The sequence below is a fragment of the Bos taurus genome, chromosome 27 (genome assembly GCF_002263795.3).
Source record: "Bos taurus isolate L1 Dominette 01449 registration number 42190680 breed Hereford chromosome 27, ARS-UCD2.0, whole genome shotgun sequence".
NCBI lineage: Eukaryota > Metazoa > Chordata > Mammalia > Artiodactyla > Bovidae > Bos > Bos taurus.
The window spans coordinates 26,248,900-26,276,805 of NC_037354.1; the positions used below are offsets into that span (position 1 = coordinate 26,248,900).

Here is a 27,906-nt window from a genome sequence, read left to right on the forward strand (position 1 = left end):
TTTTTACTTTTTCTGTCATTTTAATGTAAGATTGAAAGAGACTGCTACACAACATTTGAGATTCCACAGAAAACTGCATGCTTCTGCTATTAGAAAACTTTGAAGCACTTAACTTTCCTTCTTTAAAAAATGAATATGGAGGTTTCAGGCATTTTTGTCAGCAGAGTCATTCATGACAACCTTCTAGATACTTATTTTCTACCTTTTCCTTAAAAAAAACGTAATTCTCATCTACCAGAACCCCACCCACCACTGACAGATTCAAAGCTCCTGAGCTCAGAAGTGATCAAAACATACAGGAAAGTATAATTAGCAGTCCAAAGCTTGGTTTAAATGTTTGGACAACAGCAAACACTCAATAAGACATACCACACAGCTTGTTATCATTTCTATGATATAATGAATCAACTACTAAGACCACCTAAAACTGAAATTTCTGACTCAGCGTCTACTGGTATAAAGCCTTCGCTCTTATTCTTACGGCATCACAGGTTTTAGAAATTACACGATACATTCCTAGCATTTCACAAGAGTCATCACTTTCAAATATAACACACATCTGCGTGTTACACAAACATACAGTTGTCTACAGAAGCGTTCTGTCATATGTCAATTCTTAGCCTCAAATAACAGAATACAGAAAGCCATACAGGACAAAACACCACAGAACTTTTGCATATTCCCTTTCCCCAGCTGTTAGGAGGGAGCACGTTTTATAAGAGAAAGTGATGAAACATCAGAACTTCTGCGTCCAGTGTTTGACCCCAACTTTTAACTTTCTTATCGTCTTCTGGTTCCACCATATCCTAGAAGGAGAAGAGCAAATTTCATATTAGTTTTCTTAAATGCACTAGAACTGCTTATAAAATGACAACAATAATACACATTTACTGTCAGCAAATGAGTAAGAGACATGAGGGGAGAAGAGAAGCAGGCTGTGGTCCAGGGCTGTGCAGGACACAGAGCATCCGCCCTGGCCCCCAGCAGCCCTTCCAGTCCTGCCATCAGCATCATGGTTGCTGGGAATAACTTTTAATCAGGAAACCAAAGATGTGTTCTCTGGGGTCGAGTCTCAAAGTCTAAGCCAAACAGCAGAGAGGCCCCTGAGGCCTAGGTCAGGCCCTGCTGCCTCTCCTGACTCCAGTGGTAAACAGAAGCAACCTGGGGGAGGGTTGTGGACTTCTGATGGTAAATGTCAGTCAACACGCACACGCGCACGCACACACACACACTAACACGTTACAAGACCACGAGTGTCTCCATCTGTTCTCATCCTTTTTCAGACTGTCCTGTAAGTTATTTGCTAATGTTTATGATTTTCTTCATGTAAGAAGAAAAATTTCTTTCTAGTTGATATATATTGTTTCTTACAATTCTTGTTTCTGCAGAGAATGAGTTTTCTATTCTCCTAATTTCAAGAATTATTCACTGTTCTGTAACTTCTACCCTCTACTAAGAGAAGAAAAACCCAACCCATAGCAATCTACTACTGCTTCATCATCCACTACCCCCATTCTCTGCTAATTAGCTGGATGCTTAACCCCAACTAATTTTTATATATATCTCATCTCTGCTTCTTTACAGAATTTCCTCTTAGCAACTGCAATAAACATATTTTTGACAATAATGTAAATTGAAGAATGGCTCAATACATTTTTATTAAGCTTTAATTAATTGAAATGTTCAGCCTTCTACCTAGAAAATTCCCACTTTAGAGCTTAAAGGACCCCTAGAGATTTAACAGAATTAAACATAGATGAATACCAATGTTCAGGTTTAACTTAAACCCTGACTAGCAGTAGAAGTGAGTCTCTAAACCAAATTCTTGTTTGAGTTTTAAAGAAGAGAAGTGGAAGGAAAGAATGAATCTGAATTGTATTTTTATCTCAATTAATTATGCAATTAATATTTCTGGCAGGTATACCACATAAACCATAACTGCTAAATATATAATCATCGTAAGGTCCAAATTACTTCTGTACTCTACTGAACAGGAACTTACTGATTTTTGCTCTCACCTGATGCTGTTCTGGTTCTTGGCTCTGAGCCTGAACATGCTGAAGAGCTTCCGGGGCCTCCCCGAAGCGGTGAGTAAGCCCGGCTATTCCACGTGCTGGTGTATGACGGAGGATAGGACGGGTACCACGAGTCTGAAAAGGGGGTTGCTGCTCTGAAAAGAAAAAAGCAGGGCAGGCATTTTCCTTGTGACTGTGATTTTTAAATCCCTTCCTGTTCCTAAACTATCAGGAAACAATTTTTATCGAGTACTTTTTTCCACAGTGATTCTGGTACATGAGGATTTGTTGTCGTTATTTAGTCGATAAGTTGTGTTCAACTCTTTGGTAAAAAATCTGCCTGCAATGCAGCAGAGTCCGGTTCGACTCCTGGGTCAGGAAGATCCTCTGGAGAAGGGATAGGCTACCCACTCCAGTGTTCTGGCCTGGAGAATTCCATGTACTATATATAGTCCATGGGGTCGCAAAGAGTTGGACACGACTGAGCAACTTTCACTTTTCACTTTTTCACTTTGCGACCCCATGGACTGCAGTCCTCCAGGCCCCTCTGTCCGTGGGATTCTCCAGGCAAGAATACTGGAGTGGGTTGCCATTCCCTCCTCCAGGGGATGTTCCCAACCCAGGATCGAACCCATGTCTCCTGCTTTGGAAGGGGGATACCTTATCACTGAGCCACCAGGGAAGCCCACCATATGAGGATTAACATGAAATAAATACTGTTTCATATTTCTGCCCTTGTTATGGTCCTTGCTATGAAGGAAGAAAATGACGCAAATAAAGGCTCCTTTCTGAATTCACACTCAAATACACTATAAACTTAAACTACAGTTAACACTGAAGACATTAAAAAAATGGGTCCCCAGCTCTTTTGACCCTTGCTTCTATCATTCTTCAACTAACCAGAATGCCAGCTGTGCCCCAAATGCTGCATTCTTTCCTGCCTTCTCAGATGTCAACATCTTTCTCCTATCTCAAATCTGTAAGCATGACATGGGAAAGAAAACAAGACATATAACACTGATCGAAGAAGAGACAGCATTCCTTCCCCACCCCCAGAGAATCTGATTTAACAGGGTAATGTCATCAGAATTTACTTCCTTAACAAATCCAGTCAAATTTACAAGACAAAGAAGCCTCTAAAGAAAGGCAGAATGTGGTCCACTGGAGAAGGGAATGGCAAACCACTTCAGTATTCTTGCCTTGAGAACCCCATGAACAGTATGAAAAGGCAGAACGATACGTCACTGAAAGAGGAACTCCCCGGGTCGGTAGGTACCCAAATTGCTACTGGAGATCAGTGGAGAAGTAACTCCAGAAAAAATGAAGGGATGGAGACAAAGCAAAAACAATACCCAGCTGTGGATGTGACTGGTGACAGAAGCAAGGTCCGATGCTGTACACAGCAATATTGCATAGGAACCTGGAATGTTAGGTCCACGAATCAAGGCAAACTGGAAGTGGTCAAACAGGAGATGGCAAGAGTGAACGTCGACATTCTAAGAATCAGCGAACTAAAATGAACCGGAATGGGCGAATTTAACTCCGATGACCATTATATCTACTACTGCGGGCAGGAATCCCTTAGAAGAAATGGAGTAGCCATCATGGTCAACAAGAGTCCGAAGTACAGTACTTGAATGCAAACTCAAAAACAACAGAATGATCTCTGTTCGTTTCCAAGGCAAACCATTCAATATCACAGTAATCCAAGTCTATGCCCCAACCAGTAATGCTGAAAAAGCTGAAGTTGAACGGTTCTATGAAGACCTACAAGACCGTTTAGAATTAACACCCAAAAACGATGTCCTTTTCATTACAGGTGACAAATGCAAAAGTAGGAAGTCAAGAAACACGTCGGGTAACAGGCAAATTTGGCCTTGGAATACAGAATGAAGCAGGGCAAAGGCTAATAGTTTTGCCAAGAGAACGCACTGGTTATAGCAAACACCCTCTTCCAACAACACAAGAGAAGACTCTATACTTGGACATCACCAGATGGTCAACACCGAAATCAGATTGATTATATTCTCTGCAGCCAAAGATGGAAAAGCTCTATACAGTCAGCAAAAACAAGACCAGGAGCTGACTGTGGCTCAGATCATGAACTCCTTATTGCCAAATTCAGACTTAAATTGAATAAAGTAGGAAAAAACACTAGACCACTCAGGTGTGACCTAAATCAAATTCCTTATGATTATACACTGAAAGTGAGAAATAGATTTAAGGGACTAGATCTGATAGATAGAGTGCCTGATGAACTATGGACTGAGGTTTGTGACATTGTACAGGAGACAGGGATCAAGACCATCCCCATGGAAAAGAAATGCAAAAAAGCAAAATGGCTGTCTGGGGAGGCCTTACAAATAGCTGTGAAAAGAAGAGAAGTGAAAAGCAAAGGAGAAAGGAAAGATATAAGCATCTGAATGCAGACTTCCAAAGAATAGCAAGGAGAAATAAGAAAGCCTTCTTCAGCGATCAATGCAAAGAAATAGAGGAAAACAACAGAATGGGAAAGACTAGGGATCTCTTCAAGAAAATTAGAGATACCAAGGGAACATTTCATGCAAAGATGGGCTCGACAAAGGACAGAAATGGTAGAGCCCTAACAGAAGCACAAGATATTAAGAAGAGGTGGCAAGAATACACAGAAGAACTGTACATAAAAGATCTTCACGACCAAGATAATCACGATGGTGTGATCACTCACCTAGAGCCAGGCATCCTGGAATGTGAAGTCAAGTGGGCCTTAGAAAGCATCACTATGAACAAAGCTAGTGGAGGTGATGGAATTCTAGTTGAGCTATTTCAAATCCTGAAAGATGATGCTGTGAAAGTGCTGCACTCAATATGCCAGCAAATTTGGAAAACTCAGCAGTGGCCACAGGACTGGAAAAGGTCAGTTTTCATTCCAATCCCAAAGAAAGGCAATCCCAAAGAATGTTCAAACTACCACACAATTGTACTCATCTCACACGCTAGTAAAGTAATGCTCAAAATTCTCCAAGCCAGGCTTCAGCCATATGTGAACTGTGAACTTCCAGATGTTCAAGCTGGTTTTAGAAAAGGCAGAGGAACCAGAGATCAAATTGCCAACATCCACTGGGTCATCGAAAAGGCAAGAGAGTTCCAGAAAAACATTTATTTCTGCTTTATTGACTATGCCAAAGCCTTTGACTCTGTGGATCAAAATAAACTGTGGAAAATTCTTCAAGAGATCGGAATACCAGACCACCTGACCTGCCTCTTGACAAATCTGTATGCAGGTCAGGAAGCAACAGTTAGAACTGGACATGGAACAACAGACTGGTTCCAAATAGGAAAAGGAGTACGTCAAGGCTGTATATTGTCACCCTGCTTATTTAACTTCTATGTAGAGTACATCATGAGAAACACTGGGCTGGAGGAAGCACAAGCTGGAATCAAGATTGCCGGGACAAATATCAATAACCTCAGATATGCTGACACCACCCTTATGGCAGAAAGTGAAGAGGAGCTAAAAAGCCTCTTGATGAAAGTGAAAGAGGAGAGTGAAAAAGTTGGCTTAAAGCTCAATATTCAGAAAACGAAGATCATGGCATCTGGTCCCCTCACTTCTTGGCAAATAGATGGGGAAACAGTGGAAACAGTGTCTGACTTTATTTTGGGGGGCTCCAAAATCACTGCAGATAGTGACTGCAGCCATGAAATTAAAAGATGCTTACTCCTTGGAAGGAAAGTTATAACCAACCTAGATAGCATATTCAAAAGCAGAGACATTACTTGCCAACAAAGGTCCGTCTAGCCAAGGCTATGGTTTTTCCAGTGATCATGTATGGATGTAAGAGTTGGACTGTGAAGAAAGCTGAGCGCCGAAGAACTGATTCTTTTGAACTATGGTATTGGAGAAGACAATCTTGAGAGTCCCTTGGACTGCAAGGATACCCAACCAGTCCATTCTGAAGGAGATCAGTCCTGGGTGTTCATTGGAAGGACTGATGTTAAAGCTGAAACTCCAATACTTTGGCCACCTCATGTGAAGAGTTGACTCATTAGAAAAGACTCTGATGCTGGGAGGGATTGGGGGCAGGAGGAGAAGTGGACGCCAGAGGATGAGATGGCTGGATGGATCACCGACTCGATGAACATGAGTTTGGGTGAATCCGGGAGTTGGTGATGGACAGGGAGGCCTGGCGTGCTGCAATTCATGGGGTCGCAAAGAGTCAGACACGACTGAGCGACTGATCTGAACTGAAAGAAAGGCTGAATTAAAGAGCGGATAAGATAAATGCAAAGCCTACCTGTTGCTGCCAAACAAATATCCTAATATCCCTCCGGTGCCCAAGCCAGTCCAGAACCCAGGTCCTGAATGTTCATGTCCTTGTTGTCCAGTGAAAGCACTGCCAAAACCGGCAGTTGCACCATGCGGTCCTGGAAATAAAAATGATTTCTTATGTATCCTCTCTTAAACAAATCATCACCTGCAAAACTAAAGGTAAAATACAACATTTCAATTGCTTCATCTGGGTGATTTAATAATACTTTGGTCTCAACTTATAAACAAGTTATATTCAAAAAATGTACTCATAAAACATTGTTATAACTAAGGAGTGCCTCACTTTCCCACATACATGGAGGAGGAGAGATGTGTTTTAGGACAGTGGAAGGTGGTTTCTTCCTGAAAGGTCACATCCGCCCTGCTCCAGATTAGTTACAGGAAGACGACCACACGTGTCAGAGTAACTTCCCTTCTACCTTGTGGGCGTCTCCAGGAGCGCCAGGTGAGAGCTGTAGCTGAGTGTCTAGTGGAGGAATCCAAGTGGAGGGTATTTGTTAGTAGGGAAGTCAGGTCTTAAAAGAGACCCAAAAAATATCTTCTGTTCAGAGGAAGGTTTTCTTAAACTGCTGTATGATATCTGTAAAAGAAGGCACTAACCCTATGTGTACAGCTCTTACAGCTAATCCTACGTGTTTGCATACACTACCCATGCGTGTAACCACTCCCCATGTCAGTAAAACCTTTCCAGCTCCCAGAGCCTCCCTCATGACAACTCCCACGTCAGAGAAAAGCCGACTCTGACTTCTTTCACTACACTTCGGTTTTACCCTGTCTTGAACTTTTTATAAATCATACAGAGATATTCTTCTGTGTCTGCTATATATTATGTCCATGAGAGTCGACCTTCACCACTGCATGTATCAATTTTGTTTTTTCTAAATTTTTCTACAGTATTCTAATGCGTAAGAAAAAAAAAAACAATTTGTCTTATCCTAATGTTTACAGACTTTCTGTTTCTAGTTTTTGGCTGCTGCGAATAAACTGCCTTGAGCATTCCCGTGCACATCTTTCTGTGCACACATGTGTGCATTTCTCTCAGGTGTGCATCTCGGAATGAAACTCCTGGGTCACTGGGTGACGTGTGTCTGGTCTCAACAGATACTGACAGTTTTCCATAGTGCTTTATCATCTCAACCTCTTCCAGCAAGTTCCAGTTAACTACAGACTTGCCATTACTTGGTAGTCTGCCCTTTTATTGTCAGCCACTATGATTAAATGGTGGTTAATTGAGAACTCAGGTTTTAATCTGCATTTTCCTGAAGATGAATGATGCTAAGAACCTTTTCAAATTTTTACTGGACATCTGGACATCTTCTTTTACTATAGTAATTTTTTAAAAGAGGAGCTGTTCCAATCTTTTGTCCACTAAAAAATTCAGTTGTCTTTTTCTCTGATTTATGGGAGTTCTTTATTGTAGACACACATCCTTTGTTGGAAATACGTTTTACAAATACCTTCTCCCAGTCTCTGGCTTGCCTTTTCACTCTCTCAAAGTTGTTTTTAGATGACTAGACATTCTTAATTTAAATTAATCTAGTTTATCCATCTTTTCTTTTTTGCTGGCATTTTTTGTACTCAAAGACATTTTTGCCTAGCGTGACAAATATTTTCCTATGTTTCCTTCTGGAAACTAACTGTTGTACCTTTTATGTTGAACTCTGTAATATTTAATGAATAAAATTTTGTGTATGGTATGAAACAGAGTTTAAGGTTATTACCAAATCTAATAAGTCTGACTAGATAATTTATAATTTAATCACGCATCCTTAAAATAGTAATCACAAGTGATTTAAATGAGAAAACCGAAGCGGTAAAAGAAGTCAAAAGTAAAAAATAAGAAGACGAATCTGTTTTGGTGAGCATTTTTCTACTTCAGAAACCCGCACAGGATTCACTGCCTGACTTCTACCTTACTTACTGCCATTGCCTAGGGAAACATACCTGTGAACTCAGACTTGAAGCCTGCAGGAGGAGGCCCGGCCGAGCTGCTGAATCTCTGATAACGATGGGAATATGGAGGATCCTCAGAATATGGTGGAGGTGATTCATGACCATCACTGAGGAAGAATTTATAAACTCCAAAGGCAATAGCAAGCAGCACCACGATGGTAACCACCCCACCAAGGCTAGAAGACTCTGGGGAGTACAGCTTACTATAATAGTTTGAGAATGAGTTAAAGCCATGCTCTTTTCCAGACTCTCTCAGTTTCTTCAGGCCAAGTTCCGTGTAATCTAACTGATACTCCAAGCCACAGGAACCTCTAAGTACATACTGGTCTTCAGAGGATTCATAGCCTTCGCAGCTCACCACAGTTTTTCCAAATTTGTATGCAACATCTAAATCAGTCTTACATTCCCACTGTAAAGAAAAAGTAGAAATGGGTTATTAGAATCATAAGATTTTTTTTTCACTCAATATACATTATTTGAGCTGTATGAGTAAGCGAAAGTCTCACAGTCGTGTCCGACTCTGAGACCCCATGGACTTCTCCATGGACCCCATGGAATTCTCTGGGTGAGAATACTGGCGTGAGTAGCCTTTCCGTTCTTCAGGAGATCTTCCCAACCCAGAGATCGAACTCAGGTCTCCCGCATTGCAGGTGGATTCTTTACCAGCTGAGTCACAAGTGAAGCCCAAGAACACTGGAGCGGGTAGCCTATACCTTCTCCAGCAGATCTTCCCAACCCAGGAATCAAACTGGGGTCTCCTGCATTGCAGGCGGATTCTTTACCAACTGAGCTACCAGGGAAGCCAGACAACAAAATGAAGCGAGAGAATAATTAACAAAATTCAGAATGAGTATTTCTGTGCTGGGGGAGGGCAAACCAGGGGCTTCAAAGATATTGGTGATGTTCACGATATACTGAAGCTAGGTGGTGGGTACAGGACTGCTCATTTATTCCTTATTTCTTAAATACAGATGTGAAGAATTCTTTTGTACATATTAAGCTTTCCCTAATTTACAAATTTTAAGCAAATTTTTTTAAATGTCGACTTTTTAATCACTGTTGCTGAAGAAGTTTTCTTTAAAAATAGAGGTTTTTTTAAACATTAAGTTTCAATAATTAGCATCATATACGAGTATCTGGTAGCTCCATACAGCATTAGAAATAGTATATAACCTTCAGAGAAAAACTTTCCATACAAATTCTATAAAAACCATGCACTACCATTCCCAAGCTCCAATCCAAGAAGCAATTGCTTAAAGCTTTTTCTAAAGATACTTAGAAAAACGCAAAAAGAATCTATGCTAGCCTCAAAAATTTCCAGCTTAAAAAAAAAAAAGTCCAGGCCTAGTTTGAATTTTGTAACTATTTCCAGCTAAAAGCTTCTCTAACAACTTTTTTTAAAAGGTACGCTAAAATAGATATGACTGGTTCTGTTGCTTCTCTTTTTTAGGACAGTATCTTCCTCTCTCAAACTTCAGATACATTGTGACAGCTTTATTCATATATAATTCACATACTATACATTCACCCATTTCATTGGATTGTAGTATATTCACAGAGCTGTGCAGCTATCACCACAACCAATTTTGGAATAGTCTCATCACCCCCAAAAGAAATCTCATCTCCATGAGCAGTCAGTCACTCCATTTCCCCACAACTTTCGGCAACCGCCCATCTGGCTGCAAGGACTCCCCTACTCTGAGCATTTCACAGAAATGGAAACATACACTGTGTATCCCACGTGCCTGGCTTCTTTCACTCGACAGAATGTTTTTAAGGTTCACACATGTAGCATGAATCAGCACTTCATTCCTTTTTGTGGCTCAAAAATACTCCATCCTATGGAAATACCACACTTTGTTTCTTTGTTCATCACCGATGGGCATCTGGGCTGTTTCTACTTTCTGGCTTTTGTGAATAATGCTGCGGCAAACATTTCGTACATTTCTGTGTGGACGCACGTTTCCAGTTCTCTTGGGTGAACACCTAGGCGTGGAATGACTGGGGCATACAGTAACTCTAGGTTTTAAACTTTGGAGAAACCGCCAGTGTTTCAGAGTAGCTATACCAATTCACATGCCCAACAACAGTGTATGAGTCTCACATCCTCACTGACATTTGTTATCATGTCTTTTTGATGGCAGGCATCCTGTTGGGTATGAACTGGTGTTTTATTGAGGTTTTAACTTCTATTTCCCTGACAGCTAATGATGTGGAACATTTTTTTTCATATGTTTATTGACCATCTATATATCTTCTTTAGAGAAATGTCTACTTAAATGCCTTAATCCACTTTTAAATTTGGTTATCTGTCTTCTGAGTTGTAACAGTTCTTCACATGCTCTGGACACAAGTTCCCAATCAGATATATGACTGCAAAAGCTTTCTCCTTTTGCATACATCCTTTTTACTTTCTGGAAGACTAAAAATTTTTAATTTAGATAATATAATATATAATTTTTCTATTGTACTGTTGTTGCTACCACTATTCCATTTTTTAAATAATTTTATTTGGAGGAAGATTTAAAAGCTTGTTGATTTAGGTAAATAAGACAAACTCAATCTCTATTGGTATTTCATGTTAATTGTCATTTCCTTAATATCATATACTAAAAGTGGCTTTTAATTATTATATTTAAACTCTGAGAGTTAAACAAGGCTCTCTCCTGCTACTAAACATAAGTCAATGTATGATGGCCTCTAGATTTCTTTGCTCTGCCATTTACTCCCTTCTCCATCTCTTCAGCTCTAAAAATCTTATCATTCCTTACTAACACAGTACATCATAGATTTCCTCTTGAAGTCTTTCACAACCCCCACAACAACACATGACTTTACAATGCTTTGCTGGCACCTAGATGTAATGTGAGCGCTTGTCTCATCTTTTCTACTAGGAAGAGAGCTCGGGGGTTGTGACTCCATCATTCATTTTTGTATTATACTATTTAATATACATTTAGTGAATGACTTTACTGATAGTATCTTTTTTCCATCAAGACTGAAAAGTAATACAAAAATAATTTCAGCTTTAACCTGAAGATTCCATGGTTCAGTGAGCAAGACTATAAAAAAGTATTGTGAAGCAAGTATCACCAAGCAAATAAGAACCCTCTCCCTGAATTGCATAAACTTGGCTAAAGATTATATCAAATAAGACTATCACTCTGACGGAACAGTAAACTGTCAACACAAGTTTCTTGCCAGATGACCAACCATCTTATGTCCTTCTGAAAGCAGATAGGATACAAAGGAGAATCTAGTAGTATTGATTTAAACTGAATTCAGTTAATAAAGTCTATTCCATTTCTAAAGGACAGTAAATTTTGGAACTTCAAGGAGATGGTCGAGCCTAAGAGCAAAATACCTGAGACTTAAAGACAATAAACAAAGCCCAGTGAAATGTTTTCATTCAGAAGTAACCATCCTCAGTTCAAAAACAACTTTAAAAAAATTAAAAATTTGAAGCATAATAGCGACACATGTAACCACACTACTTACCATGTACAATGCCTTAATAATCACTGTTATTTTTTAAGAGTAGGTTGGTATTCTTTGAGGAATGACAGAAAAGTAACAACCAGAAGAAATCATCCCCCTACCCTCCAAGTATATGAAAAGTTTTAAGAACTTACTAATGACTTAGAAAAAAGTTATGGCATAAAAATTACAATGATTATTTCCAGGCTTTAAAAGCAGTTCATGTCTTTTGTAGAAGCTTTCTTCCAGAGAATGGATGACTGATTTATATTTATATATTTTAGTGTAACCTTAGATTTTTCTATATGTGCTTCCCCAAAATACTGAACAACATCTCAATAAACAGTTTTATGAAAAAAATTCAATTTAGACTGGCATCGACATAAGAGTATTACCTGTACATCGTAACCATCCCAGCCTCTGTTCTGACACTGTATGACTTTAGGGGTGTAAGAGTCGCATCCAGCTGTACCTCCCACGCATTTCAACTGTGGGATGGGCTCCAACCTCCGGGAAGTGGTATAGCGGTCATAGTAGAGGGTGAGCGCTTTTATGTCCCGCAACAGTATTCTGTCTGAAACAGTAAGGACACAGATAAACAGATGGTAAAGATCTTGTTCTATAAAAGATTCATTCTAGTCAAACTCCTGTGGTGGGAAATACTTTCAAAAGTCAGTCTTTCCTGCCTTTTGAGGATGACCACGGAAGAGTAGACGAAGGAGTTTCCCAAATCCCAAAGCCATCACAACATCCTTCAGGTCTTTCGCACAAAATTCAGAAAGTCACACCTCTGAGGCCTCCCTTCATTTCAGGATGCATGCCCCCGAAACAGCTTCTCTATCATAAGTTCTACATAAGTTTTGCAAATCAGAGGCAAAAGTACATTACCCTGAAATAATGTACTACAGTAGTACAGTAATTGTTCTACTGTATGACAACATCGACGGTTAATTTAAAAAGCAAAAATTGTACACGAATGCTCCTGGAGCATATTTAATGACTTGAATGTCTGTCAACAGGTAAATGGTTTAATACAATTTTGGCCAAGTCCCAAAATCTACAGCAGTTAAAATGAGTGAACTAGAATACATGTATCACAATAGAAACAGTAAAACATCTCAAGCAAAATGTACGTTGTAGAATGTTTAGCAGGATAGCTTTACATGAACCTTGAAAACTGGCAACACAGCACTACTTACTGTTAAAGTCTATATATGTATATAATAATATATGAAAACCACATGCTGCTGCTGCTGCTGCTAAGTCGCTTCAGTCGTGTCCGACTCTGTGCGACCCCATAGATGGCAGCCCACCAGGCTCCCCCATCCCTGGTATTCTCCAGGCAAGAACACTGGAGTGGGTTGCCATTTCCTTCTCCAATGCATGAAAGGAAAAGTGAAAGTGAAGCTCAGTCACAGCCCACCAGGCTTCTCCGTCCATGGGATTTTCCAGGCAAGAGTACTGGAGTGGGTGCCATTGCCTTCTCCAATGAAAACCACATAGGAATGACTAAATAGCAGAGTATCTCTGAGGAGAGAGGGAGATAAGAGACTTCAGCTCTCTATCTCTAATGTTTTATTACTTTGCAGTTGGGAAGAAACTTGCTGCAAATACAGTAAAATGTGAAGATTCAATAAAACTGGCTGGTGAGGATATGGGATTTTCCTAGTATACTTCTGTGCATTTAAATATTTTAAATATTTCAAAATTTTAAAAGGTTAGAAACAGTTACATTATCTTACAAATTAAAAATCACACTGACAAAGCAGTTTAAAAAGAAGACGTCAAAACAAGGAAATTAAGTCCAGCATTGATGTACATAAATTAGTAGTGTTACTGGAAAATGAAAAATCTTCCTACTTATCATCCTCAGATTATGATGTAAGAGACTGTGGACTGGTTCACTCAACATCCATTTTTCCCTCAAACTGGTACTAACTTCTTACAAAGCTAAAAGACTCCTAAAACCTCTTAAAGCTACAGTTTCTGAAAGTGATCTTGGTTCTGTCAACCGGGGGAACTCAAGCAAGAGTCCCGGAGAAGGGCAGAGCTTCACCTCAGACCACGCTCTGGCTAGCAGACGGGCACGGGGCTCAGGGTTTTTCTGACGCTGTCCACTGCCTCATAATTAGCTTTGTGGATGCCAGGAGGCTTGATGGAAGCCACCTATTGTTCACTGCTACAGATGAAGCTGCTGCTGCTGCTGCTAAGTCACTTCAGTCGTGTCCAACTCTGTGCGACCCCATAGACGGCAGCCCACCAGGCTCCCCCGTCCCTGGGATTCTCCAGGCAAGAACACTGGAGTGGGTTGCCATTTCCTTCTCCAATGCATGAAAGTGAAAAGTGAAAGTGAAGTCGCTCAGTCGTGTCCGACTCTTAGCGACCCCGTGGACTGCAGCCTACCAGGCTCCTCTGTCCTTGGGATTTTCCAGGCAAGAGTACTGGAGTGGGGTGCCATTGCCTTCTCCGACAGATGAAGCAGGCATCACTTTCTACCATTTTGTTAGCACCCAATTCCCTATAATCAACCTGTCAAATTAGCAGAATGTGCTGCCTCTCAAATGCCACCGAAAGTACAATAAACAAATTGTCTTGATGATGTGAATAAACAAGGTGAAGAAAAACAGAAAAGGAGATGGCAACAGAATTCTGGAAGGTGAAAGCAGACTAGTGAAAGTGAAAGTCGCTCAGTGGTGCCCAATTCTTTGTGACCCCCATGGACTATAATATACAGTCCATGGAATTCTCCAGGCCAGAATACTGGAGTGGGTAGCCTTTCCCAAGTCTCCCGCATTGCAGGCAGATTCTCTACCAGCTGAGCCAAAAGGGAAGCCCAAGAATACTGGAGTGGGTAGTCTATCCCTTCTCCAGTGGATCTTCTCAACCCAGGAATTGAACTGGGGTCTCCTGCATTGCAGGTGGATTCTTTACCAATTGAGCTATGAGGGAAGCCCTGGACTAGTAGTTAGTCCTAAAGTGAAAGTGAAAGTGAAGTCGCTCAGTTGTGTCCGACTCTTTGTGACCCCATGGACTGTAACCTACCAGGCTCCTCCCTCCATGGGATTCTCCAGGCAAGAGTATTGGAGTGGGGTGCCATTCCCTTCTCTAGGGGATCTTCCAGGGATCGAACCCGCCTCTTCCACATTCCAGGCAGGCACTTTAACCTCTGAGCCACCAGGGTCCTAAGTATAAGCCAAATGCCAAACCAGCAGGAGAGAAAACGGAGAACCAACCTGACGCACATAATGGAATCCTTAAAGGAACAGGAAATGGCAGCTCTTGAATAGCAGTCTATGGAAACTTGAGACGAAGCTACATCCCTAGATCAGCTCCCCAGCTCATACATAGTTGTGAAATATATATATGTATTTTATAGTTTTTTAAAGTCTAAAAGTAACTCATTTTCCCTTTAAAATGAGAGATCCACTCTTCCTCCAACTTTATATTTCTATGATAACCAAAACGAGCAACCTGGCAAGTAGCTTCTTGATCACACAAACAGATACATGTACAGAGGCTGTTTTGATTCTTGTTTATTTTTATATAATTGAATCATACAGTGCACATGAGTCTTCCCATGATTTTCCACCTAATCATAGATATTCCCTGACATCAGCAAATACATATCCTATTTATACTTATTTACCAAAAAAAATTAATAAATTAGAAAGCAGAGACATTACTTTGCCAACAAAGGTCCATCTAGTCAAGGCTATGGTTTTTCCTGTGGTCATGTATGGCTGTGAGAGTTGGACTGTGAAGAAGGCTGAGCGCTGAAGAATTGATGCTTTTGAACTGTGGTGTTGGAGAAGACTCTTGAGAGTCCCTTGGACTGCAAGGAGATCCAACCAGTACATTCTAAAGGAGATCAGTCCTGGGAGTTCATTGGAAGGACTGATGCTGAGGCTGAAACTCCAATACTTTGGCCACTTCATGAGAAGAGTTGACTCATTGGAAAAGACTCTGATGCTGGGATGGATTGTGGGCAGGAGGAGAAGGGGACAACAGAGATGAGATGGCTGGATGGCATCACTGACTCGATGGATGTGAGTCTGAGTGAACTCCGGGAGTTGGTGATGGACAGGGAGGCCTGGCGTGCTGCGGTTCATGGGGTCGCAAAGAGTCGGACACGACTGAGCGACTGAACTGAACTGAGACTTACTGGCCATATTCTGTTAACAAAACAAAACTAAAAATAATATAAAATAATAACATATAAAACAATAGTAAAAAGACAGCCAAAAACCAGTAACAAAGAAAGGAAAACTGGACTAAAGCTAACAAAATTTATGTAATCAAACCTATATGGTGGTTTAGTCACTAAGTCGTGTCCCACTCTTTGTGACCCCATGGCTATAGCCCACCAGGCCCCTCTGTCCATGGGATTCTCCAGGCCAGAATACTGGAGTGGATTGCCATTCCCTTCTCCAGGGGATCTCCCCACCCAGAGAGTGAACATGGGTCTCTTGCATTGCAGGCAGATTCTTTACCAATTGAGCCACCAGGGAAGCCCCAATTAAACCTGTTAAGCCTACAGTAACACTATCACAGGATTAGGAAAATTGATCATCCTGAGCACAACATATAAAAATTAATCCCTGACAGTTAAACACTCACCATAAAACATACAACCAATTAAAAATACTGGAAGAAAGCACAACAGAATATGTTTATGATCCTGGGATTAGAAAGATCTTAAGACACCATAAGCAAGACGGACCAGCAAGACAGTGACTGTACTTGGCAAATCATGTTCAATCTATAAAAACCCAAGAATCCATAATAATACTCAAAGAGAAAGCCAAAAACTCATTTGTCTATACTTAAAGTGAGTACCAATCAATCACCTCCTTAACTTGAAAACTAGTAATTAAAGATTTTAAATTAAATGTTTATCCTGACTCTCTAGCCAGAACTATAATCTGAAACAATAGATAATCTCAACTTTACTGAAGAATATCAGTTAATAAAAGCAGAGGGAATAGAAAAATCATCATTTTACAACCCACTAAAGAAACAGATTCCGATTCGGACTAACTAGTTTTAAAATCATTAAGCAAATGGATATTGGTATGGTGCCAAGTAACATTACACAAGTGCTTTCCAGTCACAAGAGGGGGAAATGTAACTTCACAAGGGAGAAACAGAACCACTGTAATCCTCTAGTCAAACTTAGCACTGCCAAAGGTAGAACAGATTGTATTACACCATCTCCAGTGATGTAACCTGCCCAAGTATTTAATACGAATCCAATCAATCCTTGGAACCTAGCACTCAGTTTACTAGCTAAAACAATGCCATGAGAAAACAGAATCTAGAAGGTAGGATATTCTGAAGAACAACTGGCCCAATCCCTTCAGCAAAGCAGGGGCATGGAAAAAAAGAGACCCTTCCACATTTTCAAAAGACTTAAGGGATAATTCAATCATATGCGATGCATGGTCCTAGACTGGGCCCAGGTTTGAACAAACTAGCTTAGACATTTTAGGGACAACTGTGGTATCTGAATATGGAATAAGTAATCAGTTGATATTAAGAAATTAGGCTTAATTTTGTTAGATGTAATGTTAGTTTTGGAGAAGGCAATGGCATCCCACTCCAGTACTCTTGCCTGGAGAATCCCAGGGATGGGGGAGCCTGGTGGGCTGCCGTCTCTGGGGTCATACAGAGTCAGACACGACTGAAGTGACTTAGGAAAATGTTAGTTTTACTATATAGGGAAAAGTTCATATAAAAAAGGTTTATACTGAAGGATTTACTTATGGCCTGTAATTGATATTAAAGTATTTCATCATTTTAAAAAAGAGAGGGTTGAAAGAAAACAGAGAAATAAGATTAATAATTTTCCATCAAAACTTAAAGATACTTCCCCCAGAATTCCTCCAGTAGATTGACAAGATCACTTAGTGTCAAGAGATTCAAGTAAAATGAGTATTTGACTTTTTCAATATGTACATGGAAAAAGACAAGGAGAAGAAAGAAGAAAACAGCTTCTGAATAACCATCAAACACTGTCTGTCATGTTTGGTACAGAGAATAGAAAAAATAACATTTTATTTAGAGCTGTTGAACCTACAAAATCCAAGAGAACTTCCCAAAAGACAACTCTGTTATATTAGGAGAATTTGACAAGACGGTTGGATATTTTGTCAGATAACCAAAAGGCCAAAGCTCTTCTTATAACTGTAATGTCTAATTACAGATGAAAATTTAAAGCCTTTCTCAAATTACTGACAAATTACTATATTTCTATATGACAAATTATATATATATACTATACATATATATGTAATTACTATATACATTCATAAAATATCTAGAAACAAACTTAAGGTCAATATGTGATCTATATAAGAAAGTATATATATAAATAAAACCTAAATAAATTTAAGGCACTTCCAACTGGGCTTCCTTGGAACTAGAAAGAAATCACGTTAAAGGCTTTTGGAAAATTAATGTCTATAAATAGCCAAAAAATTTTCTGAAAAATACTTTGCTTAAATAAGCTAAAAGGATAGACTACACAGCACAGGGAAATACAGCCATTATTTTGTAACAACTTTAAATGGAAAACAATCTAAAAAAAAATACCAAACATATGTGGACACCTAAAACAAACACTGTCAGTCAATACATCAATAAAAAAAAAAAAGAAGGCATTGCTTTACTAGGTGATAAAGCTTACTATAAACTTAAAATAATCAAAATAACAGTAACAAATAGACTAGTGAATTGTGAAACAAAAGAAAGTCTAGAAATAAATCCAGATAAATGTGGAAAGTCAATACAAGATAAAGTGGGCTTTTTAATTTAGTAGAAAAAGGATGCCTTCTTTAATAAATGTTTTGTCATAACTGACTATACAATTAGAATAAAACCCACCTACAGAAAGAGAAATAGAAATTTTCATTCAATCATGTCTGATTCTTTGTGATCCCATGGACTGTAGCCCACCAGGCTCTTTGTCTATGGAAATCTCCAGGCAAGGATACCAGAGTGGGTTGCCATTCCCTTCTCCAGGGGATCTTTCTGACCCAGGGACTGAACCCAGGTCTCCTACACTGCAAGCAGACTCTACCATTTGAGCCATCAGGGAAGCCCCAGAATAAAATCCACCTAAGACTATACAAAAACTTAATTCCACGTGAGCCAAAGATCTAAATTTCTCAGAATTACACTAAAATAAAATATTGTATATTAAACCCATACTGCTGCTACAGCTGCTGCTGCTGCAGCTGCTGCTTAGTTGCTTCAGTCGTGTCCGACTCTGTGCGACCCCATAGACGGCAGCCCACCAGGCTCCCCCGTCCCTGGGATTCTCCAGGCAAGAACACTGGAGTGGGTTGCCATTTCCTTCTCCAATGCATCAAAGTGAAAAGTGAAAGTGAAGTCGCTCAGTCGTGTCCGACTCTTAGCGACCCCATGGACTGCAGCCCACCAGGCTCCTCCGTCCACGGGATTCTCCAGGCAAGAGTACTGGAGTGGGGTGCCATTGCCTTCTCCACAGGTGGCACTAGTGGTAAAAAAAAAAAAAAAGAAAAGAAAAAAAAAACTATCCTGCCAATGCAGATGTAAGAGATGCAGCAGGTTCGATCCCTAGGTTGGGAGGATCCCCTGGAGGAGGGCACAGCAACCCACTCCAGCATTCTTGCCTGGAAAATCCCCATGAACAGAGGAGCCTGGCCGGCTGCAGTCCATAGCGTGGCACAGAGTTGACACGACTGAAGCAACTTAGCATGCACACGCATACCTATGGGTTTTCATTACCATAACTCCACAGCATCTTTCCTCCTAGAGATCCTAAACGTTGCTACGTTTTGTGTCCCCCAAAATTTGTATGTGAAGCCCTAATCCCCAACAGATGGCATTTGGAGACAGGGCCTTTGACGGGCAATTAGTTTTATATGAGGTCATGAGTATTGAGCCCCAGTGATGGGATCGGTGCCCTTGTAAAAATAGGAAGAGACCAGGGCTCCCCCATCTCCCCACCCCCGCTCTGTAATGTGAGAACAAGACAGCCATCTGCAGAGCAGGAAGAGGGGCTTCAATTCAGTTCAGTTCAGACGCTGAGTCGTGTCCAGCTCTTTGCGACCCCATGAATTTCAGCATGCCAGGCCTCCCTGTCCATCACCAACCCCCGGAGTTCACTCAAACTCATGTCCGTTGAGTCAGTGATGCCATTCAGCCATCTCATCGTCTGTCATCCCCTTCTCCTCCTGCCCCAATCCCTCCCAGCATCAGAGTCTTTTCCAATGAGTCAACTCTTCACATCAGGTGGCCAAAGTACTGGAGTTTCAGCTTTAGCATCATTCCTTCCAAAGAAATCCCAGGGCTGATCTCCTTCAGAATGGACTGGTTGGATCTCCTTGCAGTCCAAGGGACTCTCAGGTGTCTTCTCCAACACCACAGTTCAAAAGCATCATTTCTTCGGCACTCCGCCTTCTTCACAGTGCAACTCTCACATCCATACATGACCACTGGAAAAACCATAGCCTTGACTAGACGAACCTTTGTTGGCAAAGTAATGTCTCTGCTTTTCAATATGCTATCTAGGTTGGTCATAACTTTCCTTCCAAGGAGTAAGCGTCTTTTAATTTCATGGCTAGTCACCATCTGCAGTGATTTTGGAGCCCAGAAAAATAAAGTCAGACACTGTTTCCACTGTTTCCCCATCTATTTCCCATGAAGTGATGGGACCAGATGCCATGATCTTCGTTTTCTGAATGTTGAGCTTTAAGCCAACTTTTTCACTCTCCTCTTTCACTTTCATCAAGAGGCTTTTGAGTTCCTCTTCACTTTCTGCCATAAGGGTGGTGTCATCTGCATATCTGAGGTTATTGATATTTCTCCGGCAATTTGATTCCAGCTTGTGCTTCATCCAGTCCAGCGTTTCTCATGATGTACTTTGCATAGAAGTTAAATAAGCAGGGTGACAATATATAGCCTTGACGTACTCCTTTTCCTATTTGGAACCAGTCTGTTGTTCCATGTCCAGTTCTAACTGTTGCTTCCTGACCTGCATACAGATTTCTCAAGAGGCAGGTCAGGTGGTCTGGTATTCCCATCTCTTTCAGAATTTGCCAGTTTATTGTGATCCACAGAGTCAAAGGCTTTGGCATAGTCAATAAAGCAGAAATAGATGTTTTTCTGGAACTCTCTTGCTTTTTCCATGATCCAACAGATGTTGGCAATTTGATCTCTGGTTCCTTCACCAGACACCAAATATGCTGGCACCTTGATCTTGGACTCCTCAGCCTCCAGAAATTGAGGAATAAATGCTGCTCCCAGTCTATGCTATTTTGTTACAGAAGCTTGAAATAAGACAAGGTCTAAGAACAAAATGCTCACAACCTTACTCCACATCAGTCAAGGGTCACACAGAGTTCCCTGAAATCCAGACTCACAAATCGAAATTTACTCATAGGAGGTCTCAAGCTTAAGATGAACAAAACCAAACTCCCTCAAACCTGATTCTCCCACAATCCCCCATCTCAGGAAATGGTAATTCCGTCCTTCTAGCCACTCAGACCAAAAACCATTAAGTCATCTTTGTCTTTTCTCTTCCTTCCACCCCTATGTCTAATCCAGCAGAATTATCTTGTCATTTCTACATTCAAAACAAGTGAGAAGCCAACCACTCTCATCAACTACTGCTTCTCCCCTGGCCCAAACCATCACCTTTCTCGAAATTTCACTGGTCTCCCAGCTTCCCCCACACCCTCACCCGCTATGGTTTTCCAAGGAGCAGGCAGAATGAGCCTCTAAAATATAGGTCATATTAGATATCTATGTAAGTTCACACACACACATGTGTGTGGTGTGTGCTTAGTTGCTCAGTTGTGTCCTATTCTTTGTGATCCCATGGATTGTAGCCTGCCAGGCTCCTCTGTTCATGGGGATTCTCCAGGTAAGAATACTGAAGTGGATTGCCATGCCCTCCCCTCCAGGGGATCTTCCCAACCTAGCGATGGAACCTAGGTCTTCCACATTGCAGGAAGATTCTTTATCATCTGAGACACCAAGAAGCCCATGAATAATGGAGTGGGTAGCCTAACCCTTCTCCAAGGGTTCCTCCTGATACAACTAGATAGAATAGAGTAGAATAAAATAAAACACAGGTCATAGCACACCCGTCCATTCAGATTTCTCATCAATTATCACCTTAAATGTGATTTCATCCCTGACTAACGTATATTTTCAAACTCCCTGCTTCTACCTACACACTCTGTCCTCCTTATCCTATTTTTATCAACGTCCACACCACTGTTCAGGCTTCCCTGGTGGCGCTAGTGGTAAAGAACCTGCCTGCCAATGCAGGAGATGCAAGTTCGATGCCTTGGGTCAGGAAGTAGCAACCCACTCCGGTATTCTTGTCTGGAAAATTCCACGGACAGAGGAACCTGGGAATCCACAGTCCATGGTGTTGCAGAGTCAGACACGACTGAGCAACTGAGTACACATACACATTCCACTACTTACAATACAACACTTTTTCTTACCTGATTTGTTTATTGTCTATTTGTCAACAGATGTAAACTCCTTCAGGGCAAAACACTGTTTATTCACTGCTATGTATCCAACACCCAGAAGAATAACAAATACAATGTAGCCCAATAAAGAATTTTTTAAAATTTTAGGTATTCTCTTTAGAACGGGTACAATTTTTCTTTTCTGGGCACATTATTACTTTGTGTTAGCTAAGGACAAAGTGCATGCATGCAAAGTCAAACAAAAGACAAACAGTTCCTCAAAAGAGAGTGAAGGCCAAGTAGTTAAGACTGTTTACTCTGAAAATATTTCAGTGCCTTTTGTTCCAGAACAATAGTTTTATAGAGCAGGCAGACTAAGAGCTACCAGGAAGCAGTTCACCATTGATTTAAATTTGGTTCCTTTTTTTCATTCCCTTGACTCATCTGTAAACCTCACTTCTTTATTTAAGAAAGGATTGAAGGTTCAACTAATTAATGTTTTAATCCAGTTTATAAATTATAATTCTGATCAAAGTCTCCTATCTATATAAAACTTTCTAGAAATACATAGGTAAAATGTACATTTAAATCCAACTTGACTTTCTAGTAAAACATCAACATCAAAGGAGTAATCAAAGTCAAGTATTTACAAATAACATCTTCTCTTTTTAGCATTTAAAAATAGAAATAAGAAGCTAAAAAAATAAATCTGTTGCTTAGGTTCAAAAACAGTCATTTCCCATCATCAAATCACTATTGCAATACTGGTACACTTTCCATGCTTTAACATCTTTACTCTGCAAAGCATAAGTGATATGTTCATTGTTTGAAAATCATTTTTTACATCACTCCAATTTAACAGCATGCATCACTTACTAATTGGAAAAACTGTCTGTCTGTATATATCAGATCAGATCAGATCAGTCGCTCAGTCATGTCTGACTCTTTGTGACCCCATGAATCGCAGCACGCCAGGCCTCCCTGTCCATCACCAACTCCCGGAGTTCACTCAGACTCATGTCCATCGAGTCAGTGATGCCATCCAGCCATCTCATCCTCTGTCGTCCCCTTCTCCTCTTGCCCACAATCCCTCCCAGCATCAGAGTCTTTTCCAATGAGTCAACTCTTCGCATGAGGTGGCCAAAGTACTGGAGTTTCAGATTTAGCATCATTCCTTCCAAAGAAATCCCAGGGCTGATCTCCTTCAGAAAGGACTGGTTGGATCTTGCAGTCCAAGGGACTCTCAGGAGTCTTCTCCAACACCACAGTTCAAAAGCATCATTTCTTCCGAGCTCAGCCTTCTTCACAGTGCAACTTTCACATCCATACATGACCACTGGAAAAACCATAGCCTTGACTAGCTGGACTTTTGTTGGCAAAGTAATGTCTCTGCTTTTTAATATGCTATCTAGGTTGGTCATAACTTTCCTTCCAAGGAGTAAGCGTCTTTTAATTTCATGGCTGCAGTCACCACCTGCAGTGATTTTGGAGCCCAGAAAAATAAAGTCAGACACTGTTTCCACTGTTTCCCCATCTATTTCCCATGAAGTGATGGGACTGTATATATACACACATACATATTAATTATATGGGATATTACCATTCCCATAAAATGTCGTTAGAAAATTCTAATAACACAGTGATATAAAACAACTTTTTCTTAAAAATCACTTATTATGTATCATCACCAAAATAATGTATATTTTTTTTAATTCAATGAGAAAAGCTTATGTAACGCAATGGACTTCACTGTAATAGTCAGAAGCAGCAGCATGAGTTGTCCTCACATATATAGTACAGTCTACGTCTCTGCTAACCTTGAGAGCCCCCTGGACAGCAAGGAGATCAAACCAGTCCATCCTAAAGGAAATCAAACCTGAATATTCACCCGAAGGACTGATGCTGAAGCTTCAATACTCTGGTCATCTGAAGCAAAGAATCGACTCAACGAAAACGACCCTGATACTGGGAAAGACTGAAGGCAGGAGGAGAAGGGGCAACAGAGGATGAGCTGGTTGGATGCAACATCGACTCAATGGACATGAGCTTGAGTAAACTCCGGGAGATGGAAGAACAGGGAAGCCTGGCGTGCTTCAGTCCATGGGTTCGCAAAGAGTCAGACACTACTGAGCGACTGAACAACAACAACAACAATCTACCTCGAAGGTTTGCGGCCTGTCCACTAAGTGTGACTCAGACACTGCGGGTGCTGTGGCAACCGCCAGGTATAGCAACAGGCAGCCAAGACAAGAGCCAGCGACGACGACGTCAGACAGTCGACAACAAAGCAGGACGCGCAGGCGAGGGTCGAGCTTGCCAGCCAGACTCGGGGGACAAGGGCTGGCCGAGAAAGAAGGTGGGCCAATTCCGGGAGTCCAAGGAGGAGAGAAGGGAATGGTAACCACGCCAGGATCGACCCGTCCCGCCCCCTCCCCACAGTCCACCCGTCCGGGAGGACGTCGGGGAAGCGCAAGCAGGACAGGCAGGAGGACGGAAAGGAGAAACTACGGCAGAAGGGCTCAAGGGGCGGCGAGCGAAGATGGTCCTCCGCTGGCTGAAGGCAGCGGGAAAGGGGGAGTGTGAGCGGCACTCACCGCGCTCGTCCCAGCACTGGGCTGTGCCCACGACCAGCAGGAGCAAAAGGAGGCTGGACAGAGCGCAGCGTCCGGCCGCTGCCGGCCCGCCGGCCGCCGCCATGGCGCTAGACGAAGATGGCGCGCGGCAGCCGGGCACTCGCGGCCCAGAACCGGGGCTGCAGGTGTCTACGCGCCGCTACGCACTGAAGCCGGTGGCTCGGGCCGCCGAGAAAGGCAGATCTGCCGCAGAGCCGCTGCCGCAGGAACAGCCCGTGCGCCACTCTGACGTCACTGCCGCTGCGCCGCGTGTGAGGACCCGAGTGGCCGCCGCTGTGAGCGAGGGGCCGCCGTAGGGGCGGAGCCAAGGGCGGGCGCACAGGCTGTGAGCCGGGATGACAGCCCGCCACCTGAGGGTTTAGCGCAAAGGTGCTGTGGTTGAAGAATGAAACCATTATTAGGCAAAGTCTTTGGGTTCTGCTATGCTTAGTCGCTCAGTCGTGTCCGACTCTTTTCGAGTCTGTTTTGACTGTAGCCTGCCAGGTTTCTCTGTCCGTGGGGATTCTTCAAGCAAGAATACTGGAGTGGGTTGCCGTGCCCTCCTCCAGGGGATCTTCCCAACCCAGGGATCAAACCCAGGTCTCCCGCATTACAGGCGGATTCTTTTCCGTCTGAGCCACCAGGGAAGCCCAAGAATACTGGAGTGGGTAGCTTATCCCTTCTCCAGGAGATCTTCCCTATCCGGGAATGGAACCCGAGACTCCTGCATGGCAGGCAGATTCTTTTACCAGCTGAGCTACTAGGGAAGCCCCAGGCAAAGTCTAACTGTCGTCAATTATGTATTTATAAAACCTCAATAACCTTCCCGACAGACATTACTGTGCCTTACTCAACTTTATATCTTCAGCCCCTAGCATGATATCTGGCACAAGATTTGTGTTCCATTAACTGTGGAAAATTCTGAAACAGATGGGAATACCAGACCACCTGACCTGCCTCTTGAGAAATCTGTATGCAGGTCAGGAAGCAACAGTTAGAACTGGACATGGAACAACAGACTGGTTCCAAATAGGAAAAGGAGTACGTCAAGGCTGTATATTGTCACCCTGCTTATTTAACTTCTATGCAGAGTACATCCTGAGAAACGCTGGGCTGGAAGAAGCACAAGCTGGAAGCAAGATTGCTGGGAGAAATATCAATAACTTCAGATATGCAGATGACACCACCCTTATGGCAGAAAGTGAAGAACTAAAAAGCCTCTTGATGAAAGTGAAAGAGGAGAGTGAAAGTTGGCTTAAAGCTCAACATTCAGAAAACGAAGATCATGGCATCTGGTCCCATCACTTCATGGCAAATAGATGGGGAAACAGTGGTTGACTTTATTTTTCTGGGCTCCAAAATCACTGCAGTTGGTGATTGCAGCCATGAAATTAAAAGAAGCTTACTCCTTGGAAGGAAAATTATGACCAACCTAGATAGCATATTCAAAAGCAGAGACATTACTTTGCCAACAAAGGTTCGTCTAGTCAAGGCTATGGTTTTTCCAGTGGTCATGTATAGATGTGAGAGTTGGACGGTGAAGAAAGCTGAGCGCTGAAGAATTGATGATTTTGAACTGTGGTGTTGGAGAAGACCCTTCAGAGTCCCTTGGACTGCAAGGAGATCCAACCAGTCCACCCTAAAGGAGATCAGTCCTGGGTGTTCATTGGAAGGACTGATGCTAAAGCTGAAACTCCAATACTTTGGCCACCTGATGCGAAGAGCTGACTCACTGGAAAAGATTCTGATGTTGGGAGGGATTGGGGGCAGGAGGAGAAGGGGACGACAGAGGATGAGACGGCTGGATGGCATCACCAACTCGATGGACATGAGTCTGAGTGAACTCCGGGAGTTGGTGATGGACAGGGAGGCCTGGGGTGCTGAGATTCATGGGGTCCCAAAGAGTCAGACACGACTGAGCCACTGAACTGAACTGAAGTGTTAGTCGCACAGTCCAACTCTTTGCGACACCATTCAGTTCAGTTCAGTTCAGTTCAGTGGCTCAGTCGTGTCCGATTCTTTGAGACCACATGGACTTCAGCACACCATGCTTACTGTCCATCACCAACTCCCAAAGCTTGCCCAAGCTCATGTCTATCAAGTCGGTGATGCCATCTAACCATTCAGTCCTCTGTCATCCCTTTCTCCTCCTGCCTTCAATCTTTCCCAGAATCAGGGTCTTTTACAATGAGTGTGACACCATTACTGTTTGCTAAATACAGAGTGGATTTGAGACAGAGGTGGCGTGGAAATATAGTCTGGTTTCCAAAGCTCAGAACTTTTACATATTTCCTTCTATGTGGAGGCAGTGGGAATTTACAAGATATCTGGAGGAGAAATTACCACCTAAATAAAAAACCAGCCAGAGAAAACAGTTATGTGCATAGGCATTATCTTTGAGGTTTGAGAGGCCTGGGTTTCTCTCCATTCATTCATTCAACAAACATAGGTTGAGTGCCTAATATGTATCTGATGCTGTTTTAGGCTTAGAGGACGCAGACAAAGTCCCTATTCTCATAGAGTTTACACTGATAAGAAATAGGACAAACAGAATTAAATAATTAATAAACAAAGATAACAGTGATAGTGCATTGATGAAAATAAAACAGTAATGCAATAGAGACTGGGACTTCCCTGGTGGCTCAGCAGTAAAGAATCTGCCTGCCAATACAGGAGACCGGGGTTTAATCCCTAGGTCAGGAAGATCCCCTGGAGGAGGACATGGCAACCCACTCCAGTATTCTTCCCTGGGAAATCCCATGGACAGAGGATCGTGGCAGGCTACAGTCCATGGGGTCACAAAAGAGTCGGACACTTAACAACAGCACTAGAGACCTGGGAGGCAACTTCAGGGAGAGCCTTGCTGAGGAAGTGATTTTGAAGCTTTGAGCTGTGAATGATGAGAAAATATGAATATCTTCACCATGTGGGGAACAGCAGATGCAAAAGCCCTAGCTTTGTGTTTTGAGGCACATCCCTCACTAATTTGATGAGTACCTTCATATATTTAGCACCTACTAGTATCTAACAGTACCTGCAAGGCAGCGTTCTAGGCACTGGGGATATAC

At 41.9% G+C, this 27,906-nt stretch overlaps 1 protein-coding gene across 1 annotated transcript; it reads right to left on the reverse strand.

Annotated features, from left to right (window-relative positions):
• SARAF (store-operated calcium entry associated regulatory factor) lies at positions 1–25,061 on the reverse strand. The gene is given in 6 exon segments (NM_001076856.1): positions 1–806; positions 2,019–2,170; positions 6,293–6,422; positions 8,272–8,689; positions 12,153–12,331; positions 24,821–25,061. Coding segments are annotated over 6 exon segments (1,008 nt in total). The 5' UTR covers positions 24,924–25,061; the 3' UTR covers positions 1–780.
• Positions 25,062–27,906: the final 2,845 nt, after the last annotated feature.